The sequence below is a fragment of the Lynx rufus genome, unplaced genomic scaffold (assembly GCF_022079265.1).
Source record: "Lynx rufus isolate CCGP_SWC_20201006 ecotype Redwood Valley unplaced genomic scaffold, mLynRuf1.p SCAF_2, whole genome shotgun sequence".
NCBI lineage: Eukaryota > Metazoa > Chordata > Mammalia > Carnivora > Felidae > Lynx > Lynx rufus.
Genome location: NW_025814834.1, coordinates 220,751,103 through 220,774,786, shown reverse-complemented (window position 1 = coordinate 220,774,786; position 23,684 = coordinate 220,751,103). Strand labels below are relative to the sequence as shown.

Sequence of the window (23,684 nt, the reverse complement as noted above, 5' to 3'; positions counted from 1 at the left end):
AAACAAACTGAGAGGAGCCCGTACTGACTTCGGGTGGGCTCGCAGTCCAAGGACTGACGTCCTCGGAAGACAGGGAACGGTCACAGACACACCGTTGGAGGGCCACGTGACCACCGCGGCAGAGACTGGGGAGAGGCAGGTGTGAGCCAGGACACGGGCACCACCAGGACCCGGGGCAGGGAGAGGCCTGGGACAGAAGGAACCAGCTGTGCCCACACCTGGGTCTCAGGCCCCCAGGCAGAGAACACTGAAGCCCCGCCCCCACAGTCTGTCACAACCTGTGACAGCAGCAACAGGAAACTAACGCGGGACCGGGTGCTCAGCCCCTGCCCTTGGGTCCGTGGCCGTGAGGTCCTTGTGTCCACGGGACAGGACTGGTCACAGGCCGTGGGGAGGTGGGCAGGAAGGCCGGGGAAGAGGGACAGAGAGCGGAGTAACAGAACAAAAGGAAGGGGGTGACCCGAGGCCACCCCTGCCCCACCGCCGTCTGTGGGAAAGGTGACCGGGGCCCGTCCAACAGCCATGGGGTCAAGGACCCTTGAGCCCCGGGAGCGGCCCGAGGGCCCGGCCTGCCCTTTCCAGGTGAGCAAACACCCTCCTGCCTGCTGGGGCTTGGCCGCAGGGAGCCGTGGGAAACCCACGGCCACCCTGGGGACCGGGACCCCACCAACAAGGCAGGCCACTTCCCGGAAGCGTGAGTTCATGTGCCCGCTGCACACAGCAGCTCGGGAGAGCTTTGCAAAACATCACTTCGGCAGGACATGAAACCGCTTGCCTGGAGAGACACCGACCGCAGCAGTGGACGGCTCTTGGCAGAGCAAACGGTGTTCGGGCCCTTCCGCCGTAAATATTTATCCCTCTCCCGGGGCTACGTGCTGCTGCGCGCGGTCGCCCGGAGAACGGAGCCGGCCGGCCCATCTGCCACCTCCCCGCGCCCCCGCCCTTGGGAGTTAGAGACCCCTGCGACACAGCTGGTGGGCCTGCTGCCCCGTCGCTCCCCTGCAGCCCACACGGGACACCCCACGCGGGCTCTGGCCACCGCCCGGGAGCTGGCTTACGGCAGGGCCAGGGGCGACAGGGGGTGGGGGGTCGGGCGGGCCTGGAGGGAAGGGTTCTGGGAGGGCTCCGGGCTCCTCCGAGCACCCTTTCCCTCCCTCCTCCCCCTGCACAGGCCACACCCCCCAAAGGGCAGGGGGCCTTTCCCGTGGGCTGGGGAGCCCCTCCCCCCGGCACAGCCTGAGCTGGTGGTTTGTCGGGGAGACCCTCCTGATGCGCCAGGAGCTGGCAGGTGGGGAAAGGGGGCCAGGGGGCAGGGCCGGCCACCCAGGCAAGCTGGGGCCCCTGTGCGTTCCTGAAGGATGAAGGGGACCGTGCCTGGCAGAGGCCACAGCCTCGACGGCCACTGGAGAAACGTGTGCACGAGGCGTGTGGGCAACTGCCCCCAGACAGCACGTGGGGCTCGGCTGTGGCACCGCGGGAGGGGACACACCCACTACGGCGCAGCGGGCGCCCCACAGAAGGGAAGCGGTTAGCACAGGTCGCAGAAACCCTACAGGACACAGAGGTGGTAAGACAGCTCTCATCCACATGGGGTGGAGGACCACAGGGGGAGCAGCCCACGTGGCTGCATTCCAGGCCAGGCGCCCCCACCCCCCGCAGGCCAGGGACCCAAACTGCCCCAGCCCCATCACCTCAAGCTGGGCCAGGAGAGGATGCCAGGAACCCGTTCCTCACGTGGCCCCTCCTGAGCCTTCCCAGGAGACCCCCACACACAACACAGACCACTCCCCACTCCCTGGCAGGAAACGTGGCACAGACCCATGGCCCCCGCCCCACGTGACCGGGCAGCAAGGCCCTCGCAGACAGTGGGACTTTCCTCCCAGGGCCCCAGACGCTCCGCCAGGAGACTGAAGGTGCCCAGATGCTCCCGCCCCTACCCAGGCCAGCCTGGGGACCAGCGACAGGGAAATCGGGGAACTGTCCGCCCTGGGGGCTCCCTCAGCACACACGTACCCCCCTCCCCACGCTCCAGCCCTGGGACCACGGGGCCCCTGGCAGCTTCTAGAAACAGCACCTCTCCCCACAGGTCGTCGTGGGGACACGGCTGACGTGACCTCATTCCCGATCTGTGAATGCTGGTGGCCGCACACACGAGGAGGCCCGGAGGACCGCACAGAGCACACCTCTGGGGGCAGCAGGAGGGCAGACATTTTCCTTCTGCCCCCGGTTCCCAGTGTCGACGCCCCTGACCTTTGGGCAGGACCCTCCGTGGCTGAGGGGCCACCCTATGCCCCACGGCACGGGCAGCGGCATCCCTACCCCCACCCGCTGGCTATGGCGCCCACCCTCGGCGCACCTGGAACAAGGGACGCTGCCCTCAGAGACCACCAAGGGCCCGCGGGGGGAGCTGGCACCCCACACGGATGACGCCACGCAGGCGACCCTCGAAGGCCACGCTGCGAAGCTGGACGCCACACCCCACGTGAGGGCCGCTCCCACCTTCCCTGCACCTAATGGGGGAGCTGCCCGAGCTGAGGCCCCCCCACCATCCGGCTCTGCAGTCGGGCAGATTCCAGAGAGAGGAGAGGTATGCAAAGGCACTCCTTAATTTGATTTTGAAATAAAATCTTGAGCAAGAAAAGGTTTGGCACTGGCTCCCCCGGGAATGAGGCCCAGGGCTCGGCCGAAGCAGCTCCCACAGGGCACCCAGCGGGCCGGGCACCCCACTCTTCCCCTTGCGTGTGGCCACCCCTGCTCCCAGCACCCCGCCTCGGCCCAGGACTCCGTCCTCCTCAGAGCACCCTCCCAGAGTCCCCTCCTCCCTGCAGGGCCCACTGAGCAGCAATGCTCTGTCTGTGAGCTGCCCTCCGGGGCGGGAAAAGCTTTGGCATCAGGCGCAGGGCAGCGGGAAGGGGTGTGGACGGCCCTGGGACCAGGAGAGCCCCCCCCACCCCGGCCGCCCGCTCGCACACCAGACCTGGGGCCCCAGCACATACCTCCGCTCGTGGCTGACGCACCACGCCTGCCGCCCGCAGCCCGGCTTCCACACGGGCACGGTTCGGCTGAAAGCCTGCACACAGGGCTGGGTTCGGCCCACCAGGGTCAGCTCCTGCTCGGCGCACACGTGCGGCCTGGGACAGAGGACAGACGGTCAGTAGGCCCCAGTCCAGGGCGTGGAGCCACCAGGGGTGGGGTGCCAGCAGGGCCAGGCCCCGCGGTGCCCGTCCCAGGCCTGCGGCAGGGCCAGGCTCGAGGTGTGGGAAGAGGACGAGGAGGGACGGCCACAGGGCCACATCCTGCAGACCCCCTGCAGGGGCCCCATACCACCCACAGGACTATTGTAGCTTTGCCCGGACAACAGGGGCCTGAGGGTCAGCGGGAACAGTGACACGGACCCCGCGTCCGTGTGACTCCCTTCCCAGGCCCCCACCTCCCAGCCATCCTGGCCTCAGAGATGTCCCCTGAGCTGCCCCCGCTGGGCACACGGAGTTCGCTCCAGGTGGGACAAAGTGTGGAAGGCGGGGAGCCTCCAGGGAGCGTGGAAGGGGTGCAAGGCGGAGCCCTCTGATGTCAGTGGCTCCCCAGTGCCCTTGACCCCCCCCCCCGCCCCCAAATAAGGACAGGAGAGTGCCTCGCTCAGGAAGGAGGTGGTTATAGAGAAGGGGCCTGGGAGGTGGGGGGAGGGGCAGCTGCCCCAGCCAGACACAGGCAAATTTCAAATTTCAGGAGACAAGGCACAAAGTTTTCGAGGCCAGCCAGATTCCACAGCCTCTGAGGAAGGGGACGGGGGGCGGGCTCGTCTCTCCCGTGGACACCCTCAGGGTCACGCAACCCTGTGGGCTCACTCCCACTGGCCACTCTCCCATCCCCTAGTCACCTGCGTGACTTCTCCCGAGGCCCGTGGGCCCGGGCTCCCCCTCCGGCTCTGCTGCTCCCTCCGCAGCCCCCCAAAACAGTCCCCGCTCTGCTGGCTGCCCGCTGGCCTCCCGGGGACGGGGGTGAGCGCGGCACCGATCCCCTCGGGGGAGTTCCCAGCCCTTCAGAAGCACAGCTTGGGCCAACTTTTCCATCTTCGGGGCGGAGGAGGTGGGATGGGGGAGGGAACAGACATAGAGACGAAGTGTCAGCCCGAGTGGCAGGACAGTCACAGGCCTGTCCTTGCAGTTGGCTCCTGGTTCCCATCTGGAGAGGCAAGGCAATTCCCAGACTACAAAGCAAACAGTTCCGTGGGACATCTGCTCCCGGGCAGAGAGGGGCTCCTGGAGGCCTGGCGCCTCAGCCCAGAGCCGAGGAGAAGGTGGGCACGTGAGGCGTCCCTTTGGGGCAGGCGGTTCCAGGCCAGCAGGCCCCAGGATGATGGCCCCAGGGTGAGGAGACAGGAAGGGGAAAAGCAGGCGGGGAGGGAGAGGCAGGCAGCCCCGCCCAGCTGGCGAAGCCGGGCTGCATGCACACCCTTGTGCAGGAGGAGGGCTAGGCTCCCCAGAAGCGTCTCGGTCGTGTCTGTCTTTACAAGCTCCCCTTTTGAACCCCAGGGTGGGCCTCCGAACACACGTCCCCCTGGACCAGGCGCAACCCTTGAACTTGGAAGCCTGCAGGCTCGGCCCTGGGCCGGTTGGAGCTCCAGTGTAGGGGACACTGTCTCCCCATCCCCAGACCCCGCCAGCAGCCCTGGGCCAGCCCTGTGTGTAGTGAGCGGTCACTCCAGGCCCCAGGAAGATAAGCCAACCATTCTTCCAGAAGAAATGCACTTAGAGGCATAAATAAATAAATAAATAAAGACATGTGGTAGGGTTTTCAGTCTGGACACGGTCGGCCAGCGGGAACCCAAGAACCAGCCACAAGCTCCCACACGTCCACAAAGGCCACCCTGGGCCACGGGTCAGTGGGACCCCTACTCCACGGCACCCCTCTTCTCTTTGTCTCCCCCAGAGGCCCACCAGGAAAACCAGTCACAGACAGTGGGGAGGCCTGTGCGGGGCCCTACGGGCTCATCAGACCTCCCCCAGGGGAAGGGGGCAGGGGGCACAGGACCAGCGAGGACAAAGCACTTTCAGGGACCTCGGCTGTTCTCTTGGCCCCCTCCCCTGCTCCTCTGGGGCACAAGGAGCAAAAAGCAAATTCTGGCACCCAGAGCCCACCGGCTTCCAGCACTCCGGGGTCTAGCAGAAAGCTGTCCCCTGTTGAGCTGGCCAGCGGAGCTCAATGCTGCCTAGCGCCAGGTGCCTCAGAGACAATCAGAGACAATGGGGCTGTGGAAGGTGTACCCCGAGGTGCCACAGAACTCAGTCTGCCCAGGGCCATCTGAGAACAGAAGCCTAGCCAAGAAACAGGGACACAGGCCCCCATAGGGGAAGCCACCCCTGACACGTGGGAGGCTCCCTGAGGAGGAGGAAGGGGAGGAAGAGACAGGGCAGAGGAGGCTTCGGGAAAAGCAGGAAGCAGAAAGAGGTCTCCTGCGACCCACTGCTTGCCCCAGAGTGGCCAGAGGCTTCCCGGAGCCCTAGGTGACATGCCAACCAGGGTCAGGGGCCGCCCGCCGCTGTGATAATCCCTTCTGAGCCTGCAGCTTCCCTTGGACAAATGAACTCACTGGGATCACAGGAAAGAAAAATGTCCAGCAGAAGTCATGCAGAGTCGGGACTCAGGCCACTCACATTTCTGGATGCAAAGGCCACAAGGAAATCTTCCTGCCTGGGGCAAAGCAAGACCCAGGGTGGGGGGATGGGGGTCCTGGGGCACCGACTTGCCCTGCCCCCCAGCTCTGCCCCACCAGGTGCACTGGGCCCTCTGGGCGAGTGCCGGGCAGGGGTCCCTAACCCGGGCCGGGCCACTGGCCTGCCCCTTTGCAGCACCCTGCAGGAGCCCTGGGCTGGGGGCCCCCAGCAGGCACCTCCCCTCCTCCCCCTCCTCTCTGGCTCACTTTGGCACCAGCGGTCCTGGGAGGCCAACACGGGATGGATCTGCCGGTTAAGAGAGACCGCTAAACGGCCCGTTGGGGAATCATCTTTCAAAACTGAATTCATCTCCGCTGGCTCCCGGACCCTCTCTTCCTGCCCATTCTGGTGCTGAATTCCTTCTGTCTCTCAGCCCCAGCACGCACGTGTTTAACACATAAACCACGTCCAGCCACCACCACTACCGCCCCCCCGTCCGCGTCTGGGCGCTCCCCGCCCCTGCACAGGCCCCCCAGGCCCCCGGAGGCAGCTTTGGAAGGAAGTGAGAAGGGGCTGCTTCCTTCCTGCTCGCTAGCCAGACCCTGCCCACGAGGACCCCGACTGGAGCGCGGCGTCTGCCAGAGCGCGCGGTCGCACATGACGGAGTGGAGGGTCACCGACAGGGTAAGGGGAGGAGGAGGTGGCCCCGCCACGGAAGCGCCCCCAGACCCAAGCCCCGACCCCCGTGTCTTAACCACTCCCTCCCCAGGGGCGGCAAAGAGCCCAACTTTGTCAGGGCCCCAGGGACAAAGCTGCTCAGGGGCCCGGGGCTCCGCTACTCACATGCCGGGCTGCAGGCGGGGCAGGGCGCCCGCCGGACCCGCGGGGAGCAGCAGCACCAGGGCCAGGGCCACCGCGCGCCCCGCCGCCGTCGCCTCCGGAAGGACAGGCATCGCGCCCGCCGCCCCGCGCCGGCTCCCTCCTGCGACCCCCAGCTCACTGGACGTCCCGGCGGACCCTCGGAGCCGCCGCCCGCACGTGCGCCATGGCCGGGGACGCGCGGGACGCAGCCGCAGGTGCGGAGGGACCTGCTTCCCGCCCCGCCGGCGCCCGCTTCGCGCGACACTGCGCGCTCGGCCCCGGCGCCAGAGGCCGGCCCGCCTTTGCCACGCCCCCGGCCCGGACCCCCGCCCCGGCCCCGCCCACCGCCCGGCCCCGCCCCCAACCCTCCTCGGGTCCTCGCCGCGAGCCTCGCGCGCTCGGCTGCTCCGAGGCCGCCGGGTCTAGATGCCCTGCGGGCGAGTGGCCACCACCTCCGGCGGACCTCGGGCCCAGGCGCCCATCTCTGGGGGAGCCCTCCGCCCTCCCTCCGTCCCTCTTAAGTCTCTGCGGGCGCTCGGTCCGTTGTCACCGGCTGCCCTCTCCCCTCCCTTGCCGGGCCGGGGGCAAGGGGGTGGGGGGTAACGGCCCTCCCCGTGCCTCTGGGTGCTCCCCCTTGGGCACCCGCGTCGCGGATCACCGACCACCCCCTGAGCATTTTTACCCTTGTTCTGTGCAGGGCGTTCTTGGCCCGTGGCCTGAAGTGGGCGAGCCGGCCAGGGCAGGAGCCTCCCTCCGGAGACCCTGCTTCTCGCCAGTGTAACCTGGTTGGGGCGGCTGCCTGGCTTAGTCAGTAGAGCCTGCCCCTCTTGATCTTGGGGTCCTGAGTGCAAGCCCCAGGCTGGGCGTAGAGGTAACTTAAATGAAGCTGGGTGGGGTTTGGAATTCACTTACTCCAGGGGTGACGACTAGGTGCTCCAGGGTCCAGGGGCCCGTGGGGGTCCCTGGGGTGGAAACAACCCCCTCCGGAGGTTTTTGAAAAGCAGGGGAAGGTGCAGCCTGGGTAGGACCTGAGGAGTGGCCGGGACTTAGGACCCGCTAGCCACCCGTGTGCCCGGCCCAGCTGCAGAGGCCCACGGGTGGTCAGGGCTCACTTCCGAAGCTGGCAGGCCTCTTTCTTGGGGTTTTCGTCCTTGCCACTTCCCGTGGTCTGGGTGACTGGCCCTCGCCTTGCCCTCCTACAAAGCGCAGGAACTCCTGGCTGGGAGGGGCTTGGGAGACAGGGACCCCCAGCTGTCCAGGAGCAGTGGAGATGTGGCAGTGCCCCCCGCCCCCCGCCGAGGATCTGAGCCCTCCACACCACCTGGAGGGTTATGGTCATCGGGCCGAGATGGCAGATGGGGAAACCGAGGTCAGAGTGGGGAGCAGCACCCCCAAGTCGCCCAGCTTGTAAACCGCAGGTCTGAGAATGGAACGCAGGGTCTGGCTCTGGGGACCTTTGGTAAACGCCCTACTCTGCGGCTGTGAACCTAAGAATAGCTCTAAAGCACATGGGGTAGGTGGAAGTCCCGCAAATCTGACTGCCCCACGGGAGTGTCCCAGTCTATCCAGCTGCCGGAACAGAGCACCGCAGACCCAGCAGGGTGAACAACGGACATCCCCCACCGCACCCCCACTGCCCCGTTCTGGAGACGGGAAGTCCAAGATCAAGGTGCCGGCCACTGGTGCCAGGAGAGCACCCTCCTGGCTTGCGGACGGCTGCCCGCTCTCGAAGTTCTCCCTTGGCAGAGAGGGGGCGGCCAGGAGAGAAGGCACTGTTGTCTCTTCCTCTTCTTAGAAGGCACCAGCCCTATAGGGCCCCACCCTTATGACCTCATTTACCTTAACTACCTCCTGAAAGGCCCTGTTCCAATACAGGCACACTGGGATTTAGGGCTTCGACTTGTGAATTTGGGAGGGGCACAGTTCCGTCCATAGCTGGGTGATTTTACTGTCTTTAGAGACGCCCGCACCCCCACCTGTCCCCTCTGCCCAGCCCGGAGGCAGAGGGCATGCTCGGCTCTGGGAGGGGACGCGGGAAATCAGCACCACAGCTGGTTGGAGCCAGAGACAGGGGAATCCTGTAGATACACAAACTATGGCAACTGGAACCCCGCGCCAAATATTTTTGCCACGTCTGCGGGAAGTCTTTGGGGAGCCAGCTCTGAAGTTCATTTCTAAACCTCCTCATGTGCCCCGGAAGAGAAGCAAAACCAAAGAAACAATCCACTCGAGCGTGGCGGCTAGGACGGAGACTCTGGGGCAGGTGCTGGCCAGCTACATTCCCCTGGACCGGCCCTGTGCCTTGTGCGTGGCCCTGGACACCGTCCTTCTGTTCTTCCGTCCTCACGCGTGAACCAGAAGCAACAGAGAGGCACCTCCGGAGTTGGTGCCCGCCGAGCCTTGGATTCTACTGCTTGGTGAACGGACAGGCCTGGCCCACACCGCACCGCAGCCGCTCTCTTCTCCCACCCCCGGGGTGGGACGCAGCATCCGGAAAGGGGTCACCAGGGTGTTTGAGGTCACCTGCCACACCGAGAGCAAAAACCTGCCCATTCACGAAAAGCACCAGGTGTCGGGGGACAGCGGTACCGTGGGCCGAACCGTGTCTCCAAAAAGATACAGCCACGTCCTATCCCCCAGTACCTGCACATGTGACTGGATCTGGGGAGAGGGTCTTTGCCGATGTGATTAAAGATGTCAGGATGAAATCACCCTGGACTTACGGCGGCCCTAAACCCACTGATAGGTGTCCTTATGGAGAACGGAGGGAGAGTTGGGACACACAGACAGACAAGGAGAAGGCCATATGGCCTCAGGGAGGCAGAGGTCCGGCCGTGTGCCTGCAGGTGAAGGAAGGCCAGAGGCGGCCACCGAGAGGCCTGGACAGGTGTCCCTCAGTGCCAGAGGGATTTCAGGTTTCCGGCCTCCAAAGAAGGAGGAGAGAAGAATGGGCTGCTGTTTTAGCCACCCAGCCTGCGGATTTCTTCCGGTAGCCCAGGAAGCCAGCAGCCATGGCGAGGCCGACCAGCACCTTCCCCTGGGGCTCCTGGCCGAGAGGGGAGCTGGCCATCCTGGGGGCTCGCGGAGGGCCCCTCCCTCCAGACATCGCAGCAGCACGTGGACACTGAGCGAGCAGAGGCTCCCTGGGGAAGCCAAGTGTGGGAGATGCGGAGTTTGTTGCTGGACACGCTTTCTGCGGGGTGGCCCTTGCGTTTCTTAGAAACAAGGCAGTATGCATCCCCCTCGCCAGCTGTGCCGGCCAGAACCGGGGCTGACGCTCCAGTCCTTGACAGTGTGCATTCCAAGGTCTCCTGGCCCCCAACCTAGCCTGCTGTCCCCAGCACCCTCCTGGCTGCGGCTCGCCCGAGGGAAGCACATCAAAGCTTGACCTCCTCATGGATTCCACGGTGGCTGCAGCTCCTGCCAGGTGTGGAGAGAGACCTCGGGGCACCCGGACCCAGCAAGGTGGGCGGCCTGGTGGAGACAGAGAAAAACCCCCATTCTGGCCGAGACATTCAGAATGTGTGACAAAGTCACCATGAAAACAACTCAGCTTTTAGAAACTGCAGGAGAACACTCCCTTTCCAATTCTCCAAATCCTGCTTGCCTTAAAGCCATCATGTTTTGGGGCGCCTGGGTGGCTCAGTCAGTTAGGCGTGTGACTCTTGATTTCGGCCCAGGTCGTGATCTCCGGTTCGTGAGTTCGAACCCTGAGTCAGGATCCGCACTGACAGTGCGGAGCCTGCTTGGGATTCTCTCTCTCCCTCTCTCTCTCTCTCTCTCTCTCTCTCTCTCTCGCTCTCTCTTTCCCTCTCCCTCCCTCTCTCTCTCTCAAAATAAATAAACAATTATTTTTAAAAAGCCACATTTGGAAGCCTGCCCTCTTGGTCCCTAGCCCCCCATCCTCTGGGAAGGGTGTTTCTCTGTCCACGTCGCCCCTACTTCCGCCGTAACCTGCCCAAGTCAAAGATTAAGGGCCGTCTCTGCCACATAACATCTGATAGCTCTCAGGCGGATCCCTAGGGGCCACAACAGCCTCCCAGCGCTACGCAGCCTCGGATGCAGCTCTGGTCCCTTTGGGGAGGGAGAGGTCTCGCCCAGAGTGCACTGTCTCTGGAAGACGAGCTCGGCCCACGGCCCCTGCAGTCGGGAATATTCTCTGGGCTATGCACTAGCCTCCAACAGTCCAGCTCTGAGCTCCCACCCTTGGGGCTCCCATGCGGCACGTGCCTGGCCCCTCGTGCCCCTGACCGCCGCTTCCATCAGAGGCGGATTTCGTAAAACCCTAAACCACAACACCGGGAAGATAAGGTAGGCATCCACACTCCCCTGCCCTCCGCGGGAAGAGAAGACAAACTGGTTTCATCTCACGCTGCGCACTGTGCGAGGCGCCCCGGTTCGAAGGCCCCGTGTGGCCACTCTGCCACCTGCTGACGGGAGGGGAGCAGCCTGTCAAAGTCCCTGGAAAGAAGTCTCACACGCCCAGGGGGACCCGGCCGGGAGCCGCCTTCCCCTGCCCGATGGCCAGCGTGCGCACGTGTGTGGAGAGAGCGTTTCTGTCGGGGCCTGGTCACCGTGTGCACACATACTGCCCATCTGCCCTGGTAGAACTGTGTCCCCCGAACAGATATGTTCAAGTCCTGACCCCGCTGCCACGAGTGCGGCCTCGTTTGGAGATACAGTCTCTGCAGATACAGCAGGTCAAGATGAGGGCATGGGGTGAGTTCTCGTCCAACGAGACACACAGGACACGGGGGACACGGCCATGTGACAACAGACGCAAAGGTTGTGGGCATGAGGTCCCAGGCGGAGGGACACCGAGGACTGCCAGTCACTGCCAGACGCTGGAGAGGCCAGGGCGGTTTCCCTACAGGCTTCAGAGGGAGCGGAGCCCTGCAGACAAGCCGGCCTCGGGCCTCTGGCCTCCAGCACCGGGGACAAGTCCCTGGTGTTCGGGCCCCGGAGTGCGGGGGGGTGGGACTTCCCTGCGGCAGCCTGGGAGCTGGTGCACCAGCCGATGCTATTTGTCACCTACCACGACACGCACACGTCATCTCTCATCATTTCCGCAACTTGCGGGCCTACTGGGTGCCCCCCACACCCACCCGAGGCTCGGGCACCGGGCCAGCATCCTCCTCCTCCTCCCGTCCATTGCTGCTGCCATCCTGGGGACCTCAGGACCCACCCATCTGACGGGTCCCGGGCCCCTGCCTGCCCAGTCTTTCATGCCAACACCGCAGCAACCGGTCCCAAGACAGAGACTGGGGCTGGCCACCACGCAGAGCGTCCTGTCTGTGGCATCTCGCTGCCAGCACCCACCCGTGGGCCACAGCGCCCGGACGCCCAGCTCTTTCTCTCCCTACGCCGACGCGCTCCCTCCGGGCTCTGACTCTTCGTACCTCCCTCTGTTGGGTGGCTACCTGGCCCCCGTACGCAGAGGGCAGGGGGACCCCAAAGAAAGAGGCAGACGCTCCTGGCTGGTGATTGGTGGGCAGCAGGTGTGATAAGCTACTTACGAGGCTGGTCTTGGGCGCCGCAGGCCGAGGGGATCCCCGCGCCCACCCGCCAGAATCTCACGACAGAGGCCTCCGCGGGGCTCCTGCTGTGGGAATGAGGGGTCATAGCCCACATCCGGGCGGGGGCGAGGGGCCGGCTCCAGGGTCCACCGGCGGTCACGTCCTCTCCGTGACCTCCTCCCACGCCAGGCCCCCGGTGACCCGTGACCGGCTCTCAGTCTCACAGGCCCCCTCCTCCGCAGCGGGCTCTGCGTGGTCAGCAAGGGGCGGCACTAGCCTGGAGGGGGCTCGCTCGGTGGCTTTCTGGCTCCACTGGGGGCAGAGGCCACAGCAAAAGTGCGGGCACATGCAGGAGAAAACGCACATCGGGACGGGAATTCCCAAAATAAGTGACGGTTTTTTCCACCAAGAGCCCCATGATCGGACCCACTGGTTTATGAGATGCCCTGGGCTGGGGATCAGACGGTTCAGGGCGCTGCCCTGTGTCCTCAGTGTGACTTAATAAAGACGACACCGTAGCAGACTCCTCGGGTCTGAACACACAACTCCTCGAGAGGCAGGAGGCGAGTCCAAGGCCATCCTGTATCCTGTTCTGGAGCGCGGCTCTCCCGTCAGGGACCCTGCAGTGCTCGGCGAGGACTCGCTTTGTTGGCTGTCCCTCACGGCTTGTGGGCGGCTTTGGCGAGGGCCTCTGCGCGCTGTGGCGCCTCCCGGCCCGTAGAGGGCAGACACAGCTCCCGACGACTGGACCCATGGGAACAGAAGGAGCACAGCTGGTCTCCGGGTGAGGGAGGTGCTGCACACACGTACGTGTTGGGGGGGACAGGGCAGCATGGTCAGGTGTGAGGACTGGGCGGGTGGGTGCGCCCGGCCAGGAACCCCCGTTTCACGGTGTGTGTTCCATTCCAGCCACCGTGCGTTTCCACCGGCCCAGCTTGTACCAGATACTGGGGTCCCAGGGAGACTGGGGGGCCCCCCTCACGCATTCCGGGGCCACCCCATCGCAAGCTCAGGCAGACAGCTCCTCTCCCAGGCGTGACGGGCCCAAGGTTCCCGGTAGCGCAACGCGTTGATCCAGGGTCCGGGGGCAATGGCTGCTTCCCGCCAGTTCCACACGGGGCCGGCCGGTGTTGGGTGCCTCTGCGGGGGTCCCCAGGCTGGCCCGTGGGGCACAACAGGCCCTGAAATTGTAAGAACCCAACAGTAACTCAGTGCACTGGCAAGGTGATTACCTGTCGGGAATTAATCTGCGGGTTCCATATCCTATGTTTCCTTCCTACGACCCCTGCTGCTTGCCGGTTAGGGGGGCGGGGGCTCCACATGGTGGCCTTTGAAATGTGACCCCCAATCACCGTCTGTTCGACAAGGATATCCATCCGTGGTACTCAGCGGCCCGGATGGTGGCAGCCTGGTTTGTGTGGTGACAGGAGGCCTGGGTTGGGCCAGATGCAGCCTCCGCACGAACCGGGGCTTGTGGGGAGCCTCACTCAGAGGGTGGCACCGGTCTGTCTATAACGTGCCGGTCTCTTACCAGCCCGGGGTTCCGGAGGACGGCCCCAGGCTCCTTGGCCTCCTTGGCATTACGCCACCTCGCCTGGGCACGGTCGTGGCCATTCTTTCTGGGCGCGCCCTCTGCTGGGTCTACTGGGGGTCACCTGCTAGGGCTCATCCTCGGGCTGGGGCGTCAGCTTCCTGATTGCGGGGGGCAGGGGGCCCAGTGCCTCCCAAGCCAGGATGCGGAAGACGCTGGTGGACCACCTGAAGCTCTCGCGGCTCACCCCGAACGTCCTTCCACGTATCCTGACCCCACAGAGGCTCGTTCACGATCGTCACCCCTCGGCTTCCGAGCCCGAAGGCCCCTCCCTTTCCAACAGCCCGCCAGCACAGAGGGTTAACGGCCAGAACCCACGAGTGGTCACCAGCCAGACCGCCGAGTTCCGCCCAGAGGCGGCTGTGGTTGGTCCCTGTTGCCGTCCACACGGTGTCACTGTTGAGCTGAATGGTAACTATGGTCCGTGTGGACGGATTGCCTCGAACAGACCCGTCCGTACAGCGGGCGTCAGCGGGCGGCGGCGGAATCCGTCATCTGTCTCGTTCCCTCCCCGCGGGCTGGCACGGGGTGGGGGGCGGGGCACGTGAGGATCGGCGCCCGCGGGCTCGAGTGGCACCCGCATCTCCGGAGACGGCGGGCTGGCGGACGGGGCGCTGCTCTGCGGCACACAGGCGCGCCGCTTGCTGAGCGTGGGGGTTTGCGCCCGGCTGAGGTGCGCGGGTGGGCGACGTCCTCACCCACGCGTGGCGGGCGGGGAAGGTCTCGCCGCCATCCGCTGTGCCTCCGTGGGGCGCTCCACTGGAGGAGCTCGGGGCACACTGCTCAGGGCTGCCGCTCTCGGGGGCCCCTTCCAGAGCTGGAACCAGAATCCTGGGGACAGTCGTCGTCTCTGCCACAGCCCCCAACTGGTACCCCCCGGTGACACAGACACGCCCTACTGGAAGGGCGGCCCTGCTTGGGAGACCCCAGACCTTTCACCTGCTTCTCTCATGTTCTCAGAGGCTGCTCCCTGCTCCGTCTCCGGCCCCCCATGCCCCTTCTTCCCCAGGTGACCGAAGGGACAGAAGCACCGTGCCGGGTGGGGATAAAAGTCCTCCCAAGCCCCCAAATCCCTACACAGGCTCGCACCTGTTTCCTGTCCCCAGGGGTTGGATAGGCTGGCATCTGATCCATCACACATTCTGGGAAGGTGTGCATCTTACACGACCACACAGCTCCCCAAAACCTTACGAGGGGGGGTGCCTGGGCTCCACCTCCCCCCCCCCACACACACACACACAGGTGCTCCAGCAAGGCCCCCAGAGTGTCCTGCCGCAGGGACAAGCCTTCACATGCAAACGCCGCGTCACCAACGTAATGGGGGGAGGAGGATAGGGACAGGACTGCTACCCCTTGACATGGTGGGGGGCTGGCAGGTAGCCCCCGGTCCGCTGCTGCCCCTCCCATGTGAAGGCAAATGGACTTTAGTTCTCACAAGCCTGCACTCGCCCGAGTCTTTTCCATGAATCTCCTTGAAGAGGAAGTAGGTTTGCCAAGCGTTCGAGTAAAACCATACGCATCTGCGCATGAGAAAACACGAAACACTTACAAATCGCCACATCTACACATGTGCTGAGGGGGCCTTGTGACGCACTGAGGAGGAAAGTTGGACATTCCCGTGACACATACCGTTGTTTTTTTTTTTAATGTTTATTTTTGAGAGAGAGAGAGAGAGAGAGCACGCTGGGGAAGGGCAGGGGTGGGGGGCGGGACAGAGAATCCCAAGCAGGCTCTGAGCTGAGCACAGAGCTCCATGCGGGGCCCGAACCCATGAACTGTGAGACCATGGCCTGAGCCGAAGTCAAATGCTTAACTAACTGAGCCACCCAGGCGCCCCCCGCTCCATGACATACGCCTTAAAATTATGGCTGATGCCTTCTTACCGGGACACATCAGATTTTTAGGAATTTTGTATATAAATCTGCCCTAACACAAGTCTAACGTCCCTGCTGTCTTGACCACACTTCCCACGGGAGTTAACGTGTCCAGTAAGCCTCATTAGCATAATCTCTCTCTGCCAGGAGAGAGAACCCGTCTTTTGAGATGTTTCAGGGACCTCCGAAAAATCCCAAAGATAGTTCAAGGCCAACGAGGCTTCACCCAGAATTTGACTTTTGGGATCAGCTCTCCATTTAATGAAAATGACAATGAAAGGGGCCCTGGGTGGCTGGACCGGTGGTTGAGCGGTAACTCTTGATGTCACCTCTGGTTATGATCTCAGGGTCCGTGGGTTCAAGCCCCACGTCTGCTTCAGATGCTCCGTCTCCCTCTTTCTGGCCCTCTCCCACTCACGCACTCTCTCTCTCTCTCTCTCTCTGAAAAATAAATAAACAGTAAGAAATTAAAAAACATAAAATGACAACGAAAGGCTTCAAAGGCAATACGGAAAGTTAAACAGTTATTAAAATAAACCCTTAGTTCTTTTAATAGAGAAGACCCCATTTCCGGAAGTAATCAAAGACCTGATAAAAACAGTGGACGCAGGCAAGTATTTTAATAAGACGCAGAATCTTTGTCTTCTAGGTAGATGACCTAAAAGGTAAAGGAAAACCTTTCATAATTCCATTAAGAGAGACCAATCACCCAAGCAACCTTTGTCCTTTCACCAGACGAAAGACAATTTTCGATTTTTCCTAGGTACATCATTGATACGAAAGCGTATTTTTCTGCAAGGCGATTGAACAAAGCCCTTTTACAAATTACTCTCCGCAGTACCCTCGGGGGAGACAGACGTCGCACACAGGGAACACTCACCTGTACACGTCCGTAAACACGCAGATGGGCACGGACACTCCAGCCTCACAACGGTGTAACAGTGGAAACCCACCGCGTCTCCGGCAGGTGGAACAGGTGAGGGCCGCCTCCCGAGGCTGAGGCTTTTCACTGACGTTTGTGGAGAGGACGTCGAAGATTTGGCTTTGCCCTGGACCGGCAGTCCTGCAGAGGCCGTGATGGAGAGGCGGGCAGGGACCTTCCCCGGCAGGGTCTGTGTCCTGACCCAGAGGCAGGCGATCCAGTTACTGGTTCCGTCATCCCCGGGAGCTTGCACCTCAGACATGATGACACTTCCGGCTTCCAGAAGCAGAGGAACAATGCAAGTCTTCTCCTGGGAGTTTTGGGGTATGTTCTCAATTATTAGAAGTCTAGACTAATGACTATCTAAGATTTTCCTTCGTTACCGGTGGGTGGGGCCGCCCGGGGCACTCCCACAGTTCGCCGTCAATCACAGCCTCTCCCCTCCGCGCCCCACTTTCTGGGGGACTCCACCTGTCAGCGTCCCGCTCCGGCTCCATCAGGAGCACTGGGCCATCCGTCCTCCCAGCTTGCGCCCTCCTAGCTTTGTGAGACGGCTTGGGGAGCCTCTAGCTTATCACCCTGCGCTCCCACCTCGCCTGCCAGCCCCAGCCCCAGCCCAGCAGAGCGTGGCGCCCTCCCCTAACCTCGGCTCTCCTGCAGCTTTCCAGCCCCGGCTTCAGCCACTTGGAGGCATCGGTGCCCAACGGAGCACCGCAGGGGCCTCGGGCGCAGGAGCACAGGCTCTGAACCTCGGGGCATCCTAGCTTTGTGGACGGGACAACCTCTCTGGGCTGTTTGCTCCTCGGGAAAAGGGGTATCCCTGCCCCCCATGCATGAGTGTTGGGAGCAGAGGCAATATCTGCGATACAGCGGCACTCAGGACCAGCGTAAAAGAGAGCAACCGCCGGGGCGCCTGGGTGGCTCAGTCGGTTGGGCGTCCGACTTCGGCTCAGGTCATGATCTCACAGTCTGTGGGTTCGAGCCCCGCATCGGGCTCCGTGCTGACGGCCCAGAGCCTGGAGCCTGTTTCGGATTCTGTGTCTCCCCCATTCATGCTCTGTCTCTCTCTGTCTCAAAAATAAATAAACGTTAATAAAAAAAAAAAGTTAAAAAAAAAAAAAAGAGTAACCGGTGACCCAGACACGGCTCTTGACACGGGCCCGGCAGAGTGCCAGCCACGTCACGTCATTTGGCCCCCCTGTGGCCATTGGAAGTAGGAACTATTACCTCCCAGAGTCAGTACGAAAGCAAACAGGGCACAGAGGGTTGAAGGGAGCTGGCCCTCGTGGCCAGACGTAGAGGAGGCAGGGTCCAGGCCCAGACAGCAGGGCTCCCGGGCCCACACGCCAGCTGCCATCCCTGATGGGTCCCCGCTCTGCTCCAACTCCCCTGGGTGGTGACAGGAGACCCAAGAGAGGGGTCAGCAGGCCCCCCAGGGGCCCACCCCACAGGGACAGGGCAGAGCACACTCAGCCCCAGCTGTGGTTGCCAGAGAAGACGGGCTCCCCCAACCCCCGCGGGGACAGGGCCCAAAGAGGGCGTCACCGGCCCTGGGGTCACCAGAAGGCAGCAGCGTCTGTCCCACCCCACCTCAGCAGGCCAGAGGGGATAGAAGCACTCTGCCGCCCACATTTGCACACTCACTTAACGCTCTTTGAGATCTCTGTGTTTTTTTGCAGGGAGCCAAGTACCGAAACTATGCCAGTATTGAGAGTCGGAAGTCAGCTAGAGAGGAGCTGGGGGCAAGGTGGCAGTAGGAGTGATTTTGTGGTTTCCAACCTCCGGGGCGGGGGGAGGGGGGCTAGCCACCCAAGAGGAACAGGTGATGAACGTGCGCCCTGCTTCCCAGCCTCGCCTAGCCCTTAATTTCATTACAATATATTGACATTGCCGGCTGGACCTCTCCCCGCCCCCACTCACGCCTCAGCGGGGAGGACGGGCCTTGATGGTTCCAGCCAGGACCTAGTAGGGTCCCAACTCCCCCTCCCAACCGACAAGAAGCCACCTCAGTGGGAGACCACCCTGGCTGTGAGCCATGAAAGACAGCCCTGCCCCCCTGGGCCCGCCCCCTCCCCCATCCTGAGAGTGCACCGTCCTGAACAAACCGCTTTGTGCTCGCTACCTTCCCTCTGGCTGTCTGTACTCGAGGCAGAGTCCTCACGTATGTCTTTTGCCGAGAATGCAAGCACCGAGCCCTCCGGTTCCCAAGAGGCAGGCTCTCCCGCCAGTAACAGTACCCGTGGAATCTGGTGCCAGCTTGGCGATGCTGACATTCAAGGGCAGCTGCCGGTGGTGCCGAGGGCCCGCTGTGTGCAGGGCTACAGCGCCCTCCCTGGAGGGAGGTCCTGGGAGACAGGAGGTTGGGCCATCCTTGAATTGTGAATCTCGTACAAACCGAGAGGGCATCCGAGTCTGCACGGCCCCGGAGGGGCTTAGCTCGTGGGCAGAGCTGTGCCGGCCCAGGGGATGTCCCCAGAACTCTCCGAACCTGCTCTTGCACATGTGGCGTGCGGTGTGGCCAGCCCTGGGCTCTGGTGAAATTTGAAGAACTGTGAAACTGGCTGTAAACCCCAAGGTGCAACCATATGCAAAGGGCTGGTTCCACTGAACTTTCCTAACTAATAAGGCACGCACACAGAGGAAAAAGCGAAGAACAAAACAGTAATCGAGTCATGGTGAATGGCAACGTCTCCTAGGGAGGGTGGTCTTAGACCCAGTGTGGCAGGATGGACCCAGTAGGGGTGAGGCAAGGCTTTCGGGGTTGGGGGAGTGGGGGAGTAAGAGGGTGGCCTGAGTAGAAGCAGCGAAGTCCCAAGTGACCAACTGGGGGAGGATTTGGAAGGGGCTGCAAACTGTCACGGATGCACAGCCCTTGGGTGCAAAGAGGGTGGTGAGGAAGTCCTGGGGCCCGTGGGGGCAAAAACCGAAGCTGGGGCCCCTGACAGGGAGGGCAGATGCCTAGGGTGGCACCAGCCCTGGGCAAAGAGGTCACCCACAGGAGGAACAGATGTGGCTCTAGTGTCCAGGGGACAAGAGCTGGGACCTGGAATGGATCTTTGACGCGTGGCTGTGGTAAGTGACCCGGCTGTGTGCCTCAGTGTCCTTTTCTGTGAAACAGGGATCAGAGGAGGGCAGCTTCCTAGGCTCAGTGAGGACTCTAGGCTGGTCACAGCGCTGGGCGCACCGCCCGGCCGCTCCATCTCGGGAGGCAAGCTGTGCTCAGGACAGAAGCGGGGCCCGCAGCTCCTCCAGGAAGCCCACGCCACCTCAGCCTTTTTGGACAGGGCCTCTAGAGCCCGCGGCCCTTCCCGGCATCGGGGCGCGTCCTGGGACGGTGAGACGGGGACCGCGAGGGAGGGTTGGGGGGCGTCCCGGGGGGAGGGGCGGTGACCGCGGGGGGCGGGCAGGGACACGGGTCGAGCGTGGAGGGGTGGGGGGGGGCGGAGACGTCTCGGGGCGCGGGGGACGCGTGCGGGGAGAGGGGCGGTGACGTGAGATGGTGATGGAGGAGGTGGGGCGCGTCCGATGGGGAGAAGGGGCGGTGACCCGGTGGGGGGGGGGCGGGGGAGACGGGTCTGGGGGTGGAGACCGCGGAGGGGGACACGTCGGGGCGGGGGAGTACGGAGATCGCGGAGGGGGAACGGGCCAGGGGCGGTGACGGCGGGCGGGGGACGCGTCCGGGGGTGGCCGGCAGTGACCAAGGGCCGGGGTCGCGTCCGGGGGACGGTGAGGTGAGACGGTGATCGAGGGGGTGGGGCGCATCCGGTAGGGGGAGGGGCGGTGGCCGCGGGGGCGGCGACCAGGGACTACGGGCGCGTCCAGGTTGGGGCGGTGACAAGGGGCTGGTCGCCCCCTTTACTGGGATCGGGCACACTCATCTCCTGACGCACCCTCTGCGTCTCCCTGGCAACCAGCCGCGGCCCCGCCCCTCCCCTCGCGTCGCGTACAGAGGAAATGGGCGTGCGCGCGGCGTGCGCTTCCGGCTTGGCGAGGGGCGGGAGCGATTGTGAACGGGCGGCGCGTAGGGCCAATCGCGGAAGACGGCTGGGGAAGAGCCAATCGCCAGGGCCGGTGGGCGCGGGTAGGGGGCGGAGCCTCGGGCGGGGCTGGCGAGGCCGAGCCAATCGCACCGGCACTCGGGGCGGTAGCTGCGGCGACCGAGACGGCGGCCTCGTCGGGTCTGGGTCCGGGGTCGGGCTCTGGGGCGGCGGCGGGCGCGGCCATGCTGCAGCTGCGGGACTCGGTGGACTCGGCCGGCACGAGCCCCACGGCGCTGCTGGCGGCCGGCGAGGAGGTCGGGGCGGGCGGCGCGGGCGGGGGGCGGCCGGGGGCGGGCACTCCGCTGCGCCAGACGCTGTGGCCGCTCAGCATCCACGACCCCACGCGCCGCGCCCGCGTCAAGGAGTACTTCGTCTTCCGGGTGAGGCGGGAGTGGGACCGGGGCGGCCCGGGAGGGCGGTGCTGGGACGGGAGGGGAGCGGGGCGGAGAGTGACACCCCCCCCCCCGCCCTCTGCCCGCGCAGCCCGGCACCATCGAGCAGGCGGTGGAGGAGATCGGCGTGGTGGTGCGGCCGGTGGAGGACGGCGACATTCAGGGCGTGTGGCTGCTGACCGAGTGAGCGGGGCGCGCGGGGCGTGGGGACCGGCCGGGTGGCCTGTGAGCCGGGCGGCGCCCGGTGACTCGTGTCGTCTGCGGGCAGGGTTGACCACTGGAACAACGAGAAGGAGCGGCTGGTGCTCATCACAGACCAGGCACTGCTCATCTGCAAGTACGACTTCATCAGCCTTCAGTGCCAGCAGGTGGTCAGGGTCGCCTTAAACGCGGTGGACACCATCTCCTGCGGAGAGTTCCAGTTTCCCCCCAAATCGCTCAACAAGTAAGACTGTGGGACACAGAGCCTTAGTACCAGGGCCTGTAGCAGGTCCGTCCCAAATCGGCCCCCTGGTTGTCCTGAGTCTGCCATTCTGCGGGAACATAAAAGCGTCTGCTTCAAATCGATAGTTTCTTAGAATAGAAGCAAGTGGGCAGCAGGTGCATTAAAAGGAATTCTGGCACAGAAGACAGCTATCAGGCTGGTAGTAAGATGAACTTGAGGTCTGTTGAAGCAGAGGTGACGTGGTGTTCTTAAGATGAGAGCCACATTCGGTGTGTGTCACCTCTGTCACATCAAGCTCTGCTCTGGTTAAATTTTAACAGAAAAAAAAAGCATCGCTTTTATTTACTGATGTTACTAAAGGCAGAAGATAGTTACTGACCTGCTTTCAGAAGGGCGGATCTTGAAATACGAGAAGCCTGGACTTTAATACAAGGTAGAGCTTTGCCTCAGGGATGTGATCGGGGCTGTACCCAAGTCAAGACCGCTAACCGGCCGTGGGGCCTCCTGGACAAAGGGCCTGAGGCTACAGACATGTTGTTCTCGTGGTTAGCCTGCCTGCAGCGCCTTCCCGTTGCTGTTGAACTACACTAATAGCATAAAGGGTGTTGGGCCCAAGCCAAAACAACGGCGTCGGTTTGTAGTATTCAAAGTGCTCGGTGCGGGTGACTGGAGACCCCCGGCCCTGAGTGACACAGGTCCTGTCCGCGGTCCCAGAGCAGCCCCCTAACGTTACACCCCGTACCTGCCGGGCTACCAGGGAGCGCTGTGGCCTGCTGGGTGACGTGAAAGCTTCTTTCTTTGTAGGCGAGAAGGTTTTGGGATCCGCATTCAGTGGGACAAACAGAGCCGCCCTTCCTTCATAAACAGATGGAACCCCTGGTCCACCAACATGCCCTATGCCACGTTCATAGAGCACCCCATGGCTGGTGCGGATGAGAAGACAGCGTCTCTGTGCCAAGTAAGACCGTGAGGGCAGTGCTGTCCAGCCGTGATGGCGACACTCTAGGCCTGTGTGGCTGTTGAGCACCTGGACCGTTCTGTGTCCTAGTAAAACTGAGAAAACAAACTTTTAAGTTTTAGAAATTTTAGCTAACTTATGTTTAAATAGCCCCATGTGGCTAGTGGCTCTTGGTCAGGGTAGCTATATGACATCGCCCCTTGTGGCCACGGTCACCTTGGAGAAGGGCCCGGAAGGGCTCTGGGCAGTCTGTGCTGGGCCAGCAGGCTGCGTGCTCGCCAGCAGAGGAGGCCCTGGGGCCACCGGTGAGGGGAGTTGGGCCTCCCTCGCCAGTCGCGCACTTGGCCCACTCACTAGTCTGGCGGGTGGTGGTGAGGATTGAGTAGGTCCCTGACGACACAAGTGCTCTGTGAGGCCTGTCGTCTGTCCCAGTGAGCACAGAGCTAGGATCTGACCTTTCCAGAGAGGCGCATCGAGGAGCCGAGGGGAGGGGCTGCCAGGGTGTGGCTGGAAAGGCACGTCCTCCGAGGGCAGGGACGGGGCTGGCACAGGAAGGGGTGGCCCGTTCCACGTGTAGACCACTGACCGGCAACGTGATTTCTGTCTTTACAGCTGGAAAGTTTCAAAGCTCTGCTAATCCAAGCTGTCAAGAAAGCCCAGAAAGAGAATCCTTTGCCAGGACAAGCCAGTGGCGTGCTGGTCTTGGATCGTCCCCTCCTCATCGAGACCTACGTGGGACTCATGTCCTTCATTAACAACGAGGCTAAACTGGGCTATTCCATGACCAGAGGCAAAATAGGCTTCTAGATGGCGCCCACAGGTAGACTTGGGGATGCGGGGCCTCAGACCCGGGCCAGCTCCGCTGCACCGGCAGAGTCGGGGCTGTTAACCTCTAGGGATCTGAGTGTGATTAGAATAGTCGAACGCATTCCCTGCTATCCCTGGGTTTTGGAAGTCTGGTAATAGGAGTCACAGACAAAAAAGCAAGGTGAATCCAGCGGTCCCGCTCGTGGCTGGTGTTCCATCTTCTAGAACTTGTTTCCGTGTTTCTCCCAGAGTGTCTCCATTCGGCTTCTCGTGGTCCTGCCCAGCCCTCCAGCATGTGAATAAACATGTGCCCCCACCAGAGCCTCCCTGCTAGCACTCCACCCGTGTGGATGGTTCCATCCAGGGAGGGCCCCAAACCCCAGTGCCTGGAGTGGCAAATAAGTTTATACTTAGTGTCAAGTTTTGTATTTGGAAATCTAATCCATTTTTTTAAAGCTAAGTGCAAAACAAGCCAGCAGACTGGTGAAGTAAACAGGGGACAGTCTGCCTTGGCGCCTCCCGGATGGACAGTTGCTTTTGTGCAAATACGTCTATGACCTGAAGTCACACTTTTTCTGAAGTTACATCGTGTTCGTATTTGTGGCATCTTTCCCAGGCCCCAAA

The 23,684-nt window shown here is 62.9% G+C and overlaps 2 protein-coding genes across 2 annotated transcripts in view; one reads left to right on the top strand and one right to left on the bottom strand.

Moving 5' to 3' along the window:
* MEGF6 (multiple EGF like domains 6) overlaps window positions 1–6,607 on the bottom strand; it is an 85,472-nt gene extending 78,865 nt beyond the window's left edge. The window contains 2 exon segments of the mRNA XM_047083336.1: window positions 2,997–3,131; window positions 6,498–6,607. Coding sequence (XP_046939292.1) covers window positions 2,997–3,131; window positions 6,498–6,607 — 245 coding nt within the window.
* A 13,962-nt stretch (window positions 6,608–20,569) lies between these two features.
* TPRG1L (tumor protein p63 regulated 1 like) lies at window positions 20,570–23,381 on the top strand. The gene is made up of 5 exons (XM_047083350.1): window positions 20,570–20,838; window positions 20,942–21,033; window positions 21,119–21,295; window positions 22,100–22,253; window positions 22,866–23,381. The coding sequence occupies exons 1-5, from the start codon at window positions 20,641–20,643 to the stop codon at window positions 23,058–23,060; spliced, it is 816 nt and encodes a 271-aa protein (XP_046939306.1). The 5' UTR covers window positions 20,570–20,640; the 3' UTR covers window positions 23,061–23,381.
* The last annotated feature ends 303 nt before the right edge of the window (window positions 23,382–23,684 follow it).

Coding starts and splice junctions, on each gene's coding strand:
- TPRG1L (XM_047083350.1), top strand. CDS start 20,641: ATGCTGCAGCTGCGGGACTCGGTGGACTCGGCCGGCACGAGCCCCACG. Junction 20,839..20,941: donor AGGAGTACTTCGTCTTCCGG/GTGAGGCGGGAG, acceptor CTGCCCGCGCAG/CCCGGCACCATCGAGCAGGC. Junction 21,034..21,118: donor GGCGTGTGGCTGCTGACCGA/GTGAGCGGGGCG, acceptor GTCTGCGGGCAG/GGTTGACCACTGGAACAACG.